Source organism: Jaculus jaculus, chromosome 9 (assembly GCF_020740685.1).
Source record: "Jaculus jaculus isolate mJacJac1 chromosome 9, mJacJac1.mat.Y.cur, whole genome shotgun sequence".
Taxonomy (NCBI): Eukaryota; Metazoa; Chordata; class Mammalia; order Rodentia; family Dipodidae; genus Jaculus; species Jaculus jaculus.
The window spans coordinates 136,809,977-136,819,432 of NC_059110.1; the positions used below are offsets into that span (position 1 = coordinate 136,809,977).

General features: G+C 48.2%; 1 protein-coding gene across 1 annotated transcript; it reads left to right on the forward strand.

The window, feature by feature from the left end:
- The first annotated feature begins 1,524 nt into the window (after positions 1-1,524).
- LOC101612263 (intercellular adhesion molecule 5) lies at positions 1,525-8,811 on the forward strand. The gene is made up of 7 exons (XM_004655638.2): positions 1,525-1,579; positions 3,877-4,143; positions 5,053-5,373; positions 5,941-6,219; positions 6,886-7,155; positions 8,178-8,420; positions 8,597-8,811. Exons 1-7 carry the CDS (start codon positions 1,525-1,527, stop codon positions 8,809-8,811), a joined length of 1,650 nt encoding a protein of 549 aa, XP_004655695.2.
- Positions 8,812-9,456: the final 645 nt, after the last annotated feature.

Sequence of the window (9,456 nt, forward strand, 5' to 3'; positions counted from 1 at the left end):
GCCTGGCAAATTGCAGGTGTTTAGCATTCCTCTACAGAAGGAACACATGAGCACAAGCAGCCCCTTGGGGCTTCGGTACTTTTCCCATTGGGGTTGTTACTCAAAACTCGTGTTTTGAAAAAAGACTAGGTGCTTTATTTGTAATATCCTTGATGATAACAGATCTTCCTAGAAAAGAGAGGTACATCACTAGAGCTAGGTTTATTAATTAAAGTGACTGAGAAGTCATTTTTTTTTTCCTCAAAGAACAGGATAATTTAATTTTTCTTTTTCTTCTTTTGGTTTTTCAAGGTAAGGTCTCATTCCAGTCCAGGCTGACCTGGAATTTACTATGTAGTCTCAGGGTGGCCTTGAACTCACAACAATCCTCTTACCTCTGCCTCCAAGTGCGGGGACGAAAGGCGTGTGCCACCACATCAGCTTGATTTTTTTTATATGGCTTAAAAGCCATACATTCTTAATCATTTTCAACAGAACTTTGAATGATAGGGTCACATTGGAAAAAGCTCTTAGCTTCCTAAAATAACATTCAGTTTGGAGCTAAATTTGTATGTCTGTTATGCACAGCAAAGAGCTTCTTTCAGCCTGGGAATGTACCTTAGAGGTACAGCACTAGCCCTGGCTCAATTCTCCAGTTTCTATGAAAATCCAGACACACAGAGTGGCACTTGCATCTTTTAGTATGTCTACACTACTGACATATATATATATGTATATATATTTGAGGTAGGGTTTCACTGTAGCCCAGGCTGACCTGGAATTCATTATGTAGTCTCAGGGTGGCCTCAAACTCACAGCCATCCTCCCACCCCTACCTCCCAAGTATGGGGATTAAAGGCCCTGATAGTCTTTTTTTTTTTTTTAAATTAATTAATTATTTATTTATTTGAGAGCGACAGACACAGAGAGAAAGACAGATAGAGGGAGAGAGAGACAATGGGCGCGCCAGGGCTTCCAGCCTCTGCAAACGAACTCCAGACGCATGTGCCCCCTTGTGCATCTGGCTAACGTGGGACCTGGGGAACCGAGCCTCGAACCGGGGTCCTTAGGCCTTACAGGCAAGCGCTTAACCGCTAAGCCATCTCTCCAGCCCCCTGACAGTCTTTTTATTTAAAATTTATATATTTACTTGTGTGTGTGAGGCCAATGTAAATGAATGCCCAGTTGGCTGTATGTGGGTGCTGTGGAATTGAACCGAGACCAGCAAGCTTTGTGAAGCAAGTGCCTTTAACCACTGAGCAATTTCCCCAGTCCCTGCATACTTCTGGTATTCTTGCTAGCTTTTACAAGACTTCATGAGGGGTCAGGAAAGAGGCCGGACTAACTACCAAAGAAAGATTTTTCTTTATCTTTTTTTTAGACATGGTCTCTTGTAACCTAGGCTGGCCTCCTATGAACTGAGTGGCTGAGGTTGACTTCAAATTCCTGATTCTCCTCTTTTACCTCCCAGGTGCTAGGATTGCAGGAGTGCATCACCACTGCTTCTCTTTTCTTTTTCTCCAGCTTCTGGCCTTTTAGACAAAGATGGAACTGCTTCTTTTTGGTGTCTGGACCCTGCTAGTTTTGATCCCTTGTCCAGGTGAGGCTATTTGGTAAAATTTCTTAAGATAGTATGTGCCAGTACATAAATGACTGATCAGTGAGGAAGGGCATAGGGAGTCCAAAGTAGAGGAGATTCCTATTTCTTGGATCACTGGGACACAAACTCCTTAGGTATATCTTGTTTGTAATTGGGACAGCCTAGATTAATAGACCATCAGAACTCTCCCTGGGAAAAATGCCTTCTCTGCTTATCTATCTGCTGCCCTGTGTCTTTCCTCTCTCAAAAATACTTTTCCTAGCCAGGTGTGGTGGCGCACGCCTTTAATCCCAGTAGTTGGGAGGCAGAGGTAGGAGGATCGCTGTGAGTTCGAGGCCACCCTGAGACTAAATAGCGAATTAACTCTGCCTCCCAAGTGCTGGGATTAAAGGTGTGCACCACCGTGCCCCACTTTTTTTTTTTTTTATGAGGGAGAGGGAGAGAATTGGCATTCCAGGGCCTCTTGTCACTGTAATTGAGCTCCAGATGTGTGCACCCCCTTGTGCGCACGTGTGACCTTGTGCGCTGTGTCACTGTGTGTGGCTTACATGGGATCTGGAGAGTCAAACATGGGTCCTTATGCTTCACAGGCAAGCACCTTAACCACTAAGCCATCTCTCCAACCCTGTTGCTACTGCCCTTTGTCTTGACAAACTACAGTAAGGTCAGGTGTGTGTATTACTAGGGATCAAACCCAGGGGCTTGCCTTAGATATGCTTAGTAAGTGCTCTACCACTGAGCTATCGCTCCAGCTCTGTAACAGAAGTTTAATATGACAAGCCCCGTAAACCTCTAGCAAGGAGAGAGTTCTAATGACAAGAAAGAAGCTCTGGAGTTGTGGCAGTAACTCTGCCACAAGAGCTGTGTACTCTCAGAGGGGACTGGCATCTGGAAGGTACGGCCGGTGGTCATGAGCTGGTTAAAGAGAACCTATCAGGAAGCCCTGAAGAGCTTGTGCCCCTCACGCACATCAGGTATGTGAAGTGGATCTGATATTTCTCTTATTGTGCCTGAGCTTTCCCTAACCTGGTTAGCTTTCTGCCAGTGGGACAAATGCTTGAGAAAGTCAAGAGGAAGAAGGTTCATCTGGGCTGCGGTTTTCAGAAATTGCAGTCCCGGGTTGTGTGGCCACTTTGTGCTCGGGCCTCTGGCGAAGCAGACCATCACGGCAGGAGTTGTGTGGTGCACAACGCTCCCCGCTTGCTGGTGCTTGGGAAGCAAAGAGAGGGGGTGCTGAGGTTCCAATCAAATCCCTAAGAGTGTGGCCTCAGTGACCTCACTTCTACCCACTAGTCCCTGCCCTAGAAAGGCCCAGCCACCTCCCAGGAGTGCACGTGGGCCTGTAAGGACATTTAAGATCCAAGCCATTGACTCCCCAGTACCCATGTAAGCACATGTGTCTGGAATTTGTTTGCAGTGGTTAGAGGTCCTGGCACTCACTCTCTCTCCCTACCTATTTCTGTCTCTTAAATAAATAAAATATTAATTTTTTCAAAAAAAAAAAAAAGAGCCAAGCCATAACACGAGGGCTGGGGATTTAGCTCAGCGGTAGCATGCTTGTCTTACAGCTGCAAGAGCCTGGGCGGCGTGGGGAGGGTCGCCAAAAGACCCAAACAACCACCAACCAAGGGCGCCAAACCATAAGACAGGCTAAACTTGTAATGACAAGTAAACGACGATCAAAAGCACTTAATTGTCTTAGCATCAAAGCATCACCTGTGAGAAGCAGTGGGGAATTCCATGGGGAATAAGTGCCTATGACCTCCTGTAGGCCGTTAATTCTTGCAGTGTGGTGTGTAGAAGTGTTCCCGTGAGGAGTGTTCTAGTCCATAGCACACTTCCAGGTCCTGCCTGCACACATTGGTCATCATTCAGTCTGAGGCTCTGTGGGAATCTGTAGTTTTGCAAGCATTCTAGATGATTCTGGTGAAGACAGACCTCAACTTACTACTCTGCGATGTAAGAAACAAGGCTCACTTGCGCAGGGTCCACTAAGCTCACGAGCGCCTTCAGCATCCAATCCTGGAGCGTTTCCAGAGTGTTGGAGGCTTGGAAAGGGAAAGCTGGATGTGACTTTCAGCAATGCTGTAGATCCTGTGGTGAAATCGAGACCTCAGGAAAGAAGATGGGCACAAGGAGTATTGCTGGAATCAGGACCCTCAGTTGCTGATTAAAGGTTACTTTTCAGTTCAGAGCAGATTCTCTGCTCCCCAGCCTAAACTAGATGGACTAGACTCTGTATTGGTCTGGATCCCATGGTCCTCACCAGAGGTTTTGACATATATGCATCATTTCAGGGACCACAAAGGAGACATTTGAAGTTTCTGTTTGGCCCAATCAGGCCCTGGTAGAGTCTGGACAGTCTCTCATGGTCAACTGCAGCACCACCTGCCCAGACCCAGGGCCCAGTGGAATTGAGACCTTCTTAAAGAAAACCCAGGTGGGCAAAGGACCTCAGTGGAGGGAGTTTGTCCTGGAGGACGTCACAGAGAACTCTGTGCTGCATTGCTTCTTCTCTTGTTCAGGCATCCAGAAGGACACACGTCTTGACATCACTGTGTATCGTGAGTGCAGTGGAGGGCATGGGAAGAAGGGAGGAGCGGGGAGGCAGGAATGTGTTTTATTTAGATAAGAACTAGACAGAGATTTCTCACAGTGGAGAAGATTACTCAGTAAAAACTTCTGTCACAGTGCTGTGATTCTAGATAAAGCCAGTTGCTTCTATTTCCCTTTGCACAGGCTTTCTTCTGGGTTTTACTTTATCAGCACACAGAGTGCCACAAGAATATATTTAGATCTAGGAAACATGTTAATAAAGCTAGATTCTGAGTTATCAGAAAAGTGTAAAACTAGTGCTGTCTCACTTGCTACAAGTTCTTAGAATGAATGGGGATTAGAAAAAGTCTTTGTGATGGGATAGTTAGAGAATTCTGTGATCAAAGCTCTTGAGCTACCATCCTTCACAGTGAGTAAGTTTGGGGGTGATAGGACAGGTAAAGACCTTCTAGGGGGTATCTTGCACTGATAAAGATAGGGCCATGAGAATAAGTGGGATCTCTGGGCAGTGGCCATCAAAGCAAGGAATTTTCCCTCAGTTGTCACTTTTTTTTTTTTTTAAGCATGGGCTCACTCTAGTCCTAGCTGACCTGGAATGCACTTTATAGCTCAGGTTGGATTCGAACTCACAGTAATCCCCCTTCCTACCTCAGTCTCCCAGGTGCTAGGCTTAAAGGCACGTGCCACGGCGCCGGCTGTTGTCACTTTTTTTTAGCTATGCCTCTAGCCAGCTCTGATAGGCAGAAGAGGATCCGAAAGGCTGACGTTGACACGTATGATGGGTGGCAAGAAGCTGACCCTCAGTCAGAGGCGTCAAGTTAGCAGCACCTTGTGCAATTCGGGCATTCTGTGCTAAGCTGTTTCTTTCTAGAGAAGTGGATGGTTCTTTCACCACGCCTTGTCTTTCTGTCTTTAAGAGCCACCAGAGCAGGTGATCCTGGAGCTGCAGCCTGCATGGGTAGCCATGGGTGAAGCTTTTACAGTGAGGTGCTATGTGCCCAGTGTGGCACCCCTGGAGAGCCTCACGCTGACTGTTCTTCAGGGTGACCAAGCACTGCACAGAAAGAGCTTTGTGAGCCTGACTGCAGCGCCCCCCAGAGCCGAGGTCGTCGTCACTGCCAGAGCCCAGCGGGAGAATGACAGGAGCAATTTCTCCTGCCGTGCAGAACTGGACTTGAGCTCACACGGTGGCGGCCTCTTTCATGGCAGCTCAGCCATCAAGGTTCTCCGGATCTTTGGTGAGTCAGAGTCCAGTATGAAGGAAGCCTCGAGTTCCTTTTGCTCATCTTTTGGCTTTTGGGACCAAGTTTCTATAGGGTTTAGAAGTTAGGGTGTCTAAGTGTTACCTCTATGTTGTATTCATTGCTGGGACAGAAACACCTGATCAGAAGGAGCTTGTGGTAGGAAATGTGTTTGATTCCATTTGCAGTTCCCGAGGGTAGAGTCCGTCGTGGCAGCAGGAGGAAAGCAGCGTCGTAATGTAGCACAGAAAGTGGAGAGAGAGGGCCAGGCTAGAACACTTCAAGGCCTCACCCGTAGTGACGCATTCCTCCAGTATGTCTTCACCTCCTAAGGCTCCACAACCTTTCCCAATAGCACCACATGAACCTATGGGGCATTTCATTCAGCCCACCCCAGAGGGTAAGGGTTGAGTGCCAGCTCTACTTCCACTCACCTTTAGAGAGAAAGGGCTCAGCGGTAAAGGAGCTTGCTTGGGAGTAAGAACGTGGGGCCCCATTCTTTTCCAACACTGTGGACGCCTACATGACAAATGACTTACGGCTTTTTAAAAAATTACTTGGCAGAATTCTCTCAGAGCCCCCAGATTGGGGTCTCTTCACTTCTGGAGGTTGGAGTGGCAGAAACTGTGAGCTGTGAGGTGGCTAGAGTGTTTCCAGCCAAAGAAGTTGTGTTCCGCCTGTTCCTGGAGGACCAGGAGCTGAGCCCCTTCTTCTCTTGGAAGGGGGATGCAGCGTGGGCCAGTGCCACCGCGCGGGCCGTGGAGGCTGGGGAGCAGGAGCTGTCCTGCTTGGTGTCTCTGGGTCCACTGGAGCAGAAGACAAGGAAGCTGGTGCATGTGTATAGTAAGTGGCCTGCCTCTTTCTTCCCCAGATGGGTTCCCTGCCACAGAAACAGCTGTAGATGTTTATCCCTGCTGGCCTTTGCCAGGCACATTCTCCAGTGAACCTTAGCCCCCGTCCTTCTGGCGAGTGCAGGTAGGTCAGGGACCTGCATCGTGACAGTAGTTCTGCCAGCCTGTATTCCTAGTTTCCTAAGGTCTTCCTGCTTACTAAGAAATTTGTGGATGCTTAAACTTCATTCTAGAATAGCCTTTAGAGATTAGTTTTTTAAAAAAACTTGTAAGATAGCACTCTGGAGGCAGAAGTAGGAGGATCGCTGTGTGTTCAAGGCCAGCCTGGGACTACAGAAACTACTGGAGTGAAACCCTACCACACACACACACACACACACACACACATACACACACACACACACACACACACACACAAAGGTCAGACGAGAAGACATCTTGCTGTTGTTGCAAGAGGCATAGCCAAATATGGGCATGCCAAGTTTGTTGTAAGAGGAGCTCTCAAATCCACAAACTTCGCCTTTACAGAAGCAGTAATGATCTCCAGCCCTTCCTTTGTTGCCTGCCTGCCTGTGGGAGACCTCCAGCAGCAGGAGTGCAGCAGAGGCTGCCCGGTCTGAATAAAATGCACTTGGTGTTCTTCTCCCTTTCTCTGCAGGCTTCCCCCCACCAGTTCTGGAGATTGAAGACTCATACCCTCTGGCAGGGACAGATGTTAATGTGACCTGCTCAGGTCATGCACTGACATCACCTAGTCCTACTCTTCGGCTTCAGGGAACCCCAAACTTTCTTGCTACTGGGGAACCTGCCTGGCTTCTGTTTACGGCCAGGGAAGAAGATGATGGCCGAAATTTCTCCTGTGAGGCCTCTTTGGAGGTACAGGGTCAGCAGTTTGTCAAAACCACTGAGATCCAGCTTCATGTCTTATGTGAGTAGAGGTCTGATCTTTCTTGTCAAAGTAAAGATTATTAGTTTCCCATTTCCAGAGATTTTGGCTACAGTAGCTTCATTACTAAAGTGACTATACATGGCGTGGTGGTGCACGCCTTTAATGAGACTACAGTGTGAATTCCAGGTCAGTCTTGGCTAGAGTGAGACCTTACCTTGAAAAAAAAGAAAAAGTCAGAAGGAAAAAAAAGAAAGCTTGACTAGCTTTCCTTGCCCTTAGGAAAGCGAGCAGGGAGCAAGATGAGGGGAAATGCAGGCCAAAATGGGGATGAGAGCCCGTGACAGGGAGACATAATCAAAATTTCCATTTCCAAAAATTCCATATCAAAAGTTCTATTTGGGCCTGGAGAGATGGCTTAGCAGTTACGGCACTTGCTAGCGAAGCTTAGGGACCCAGGTCTGACTCCCCAGAACCCAGATAAGCCAGACACACAAGGTGACACAGGTGCACAAAGTCACGCATGCACACAAGGTGGCACATGCATCTGGAGTTGCATTGCAGTGGCTACAGGCCCTGGCCCGTGATTTTCTCTCTCTCTCTCATAAAAAAAAAAGGTAGTTGGGCGTGGTGGCGCACGCCTTTAATCCCAGCACTCGGGAGGCAGAGGTAGGAGGATTGCAGTGAGTTTGAGGCCAGCCTGAGACTACATAGTGAATTCCAGGTCAGCCTAGGCTAGAGTGAAACTCTACCTCGGAAAAAAAAAAGTAAATAAATTGTATTTGAAAAGTGAGGTAACCCTCACTTCCGAGCTCACCCCTGCATCCCCTTGCTCACCGGTGGGAAGGGGCCCAAGGGCCCTGCTGACAGCAGTGCTATCATTTAGTTCCCTGGGCTGCACTGAAGACTCCGCTGATAGGGAGGGAGGAAAGCAGCTCAAAGCAGGAGCTGCTAGTCTTCCCCTTGGGAAAGAGCGCTGCTGAGTGAGGGAGAAAGCGTTGGAGTTGAGGCGGGAACAAGACACAAAGTTGGCCTCCCTGAGGGACTTACTTTTTTTTTTCCAGACAAGCCAAGGTTCGAGGAATCTGGTTGTCCTGGCAAGCAGACATGGGTAGAAGGGATGGAGCAGATGCTTGCCTGTGTCCCAGAGGGAAACCCTGCCCCAGCTTTGGTGTGTACCTGGAATGGGATGATCTTTGACCTTGACGTCCCTCTGAAGGCCACCCAGAGCCACAGGGGCACCTACTGCTGCACAGCCACTAACCAGCTGGGCTCCGTCAGCAAAGACATTGCTGTCACTGTTGAAGGTAACTCCCGCCGCGCCGCCGCCAGGCCCTGGATTTAGGGCTCCTGTGGCAGCACTGAGGGAAGGAAGGCTGCTGGGGCCGAGGAGCCGGCTTGGTGGCCTGGAGTGGGGTGAGTTTCTTGTCCTCAGCCCCTCCCCCATCCCGTGTCTGTTGTGCTCACGCAGGACCGTACGCAGGACCATATGAAGGAATCAGCTCCTCCACCATCTTCACCATCACTATCTTTGTCCTCGGAATAAGTCTGCTCACCATTGTGCTGTATTTGAACTACTGGCCCTGCAAAAGAAACAGCCGGAGATTGTCCTATGGGGAGAAAGAGCTGAACAAAGAGGAGGAAAGCCAGTTTGCTGACCAGCAAGCAGAAAAGTACAGCCCCATAATTATTGACTAGAAACAGCTCTTTGGTTGAACATGACTTCTGGAGTTTTCCAGAGAGGGAAGAGGTCATCAGGAAGAATGGAAGAAACAATGTGAAACTGCGCTCCTTTCTGTCCTGTTGCCCCATAAAGCTGTTCCCGGGCCCCGTGTGCCTTTTCCACGTGGAAGCTTGCCTTTCTCCCTTGGATTCACTCCAGTCACTAGAAATTTTCAGACAAAACCCCTACCTCTTGCTATATGTTTAATTAGTCCACTCTTAAATTCAAAAAGGCCTAACCCCTGCCTCTTCATTCCCACTGTCCTTTTCTCTCAAACCACAGACTTGTCTATCTTGGAAATGCAACTCATTTCTCCTGGTTTCCTAATAATAACCCAGAACCTATTTCTTAGTCTGGGACCAGGACTTTATGGATAGGCACTAAACAAATGGAAAGTCAGAGCTCTGTTCTCATTAAGTCCACATGATTCTCAGATGAAACTTGATGACATCATGGAGGATCCTTGGTTGGCTAAGCTTCGACTCAGTAACTATGTGTAGTGGGCCTTGGAGAAGATAAAAACCATAAGAAATTCCACATTGAATCAGACAAGCAGCTTGTCTAATTGTATTTAAAAATGAAACAAAGAAGCTGAGCATGGTGGTGCCTGCCTTTCTCCC

Coding starts and splice junctions, on each gene's coding strand:
- LOC101612263 (XM_004655638.2), top strand. CDS start 1,525: ATGGAACTGCTTCTTTTTGGTGTCTGGACCCTGCTAGTTTTGATCCCT. Junction 6,220..6,885: donor GAAGCTGGTGCATGTGTATA/GTAAGTGGCCTG, acceptor CTTTCTCTGCAG/GCTTCCCCCCACCAGTTCTG. Junction 7,156..8,177: donor GATCCAGCTTCATGTCTTAT/GTGAGTAGAGGT, acceptor TTTTTTTTCCAG/ACAAGCCAAGGTTCGAGGAA.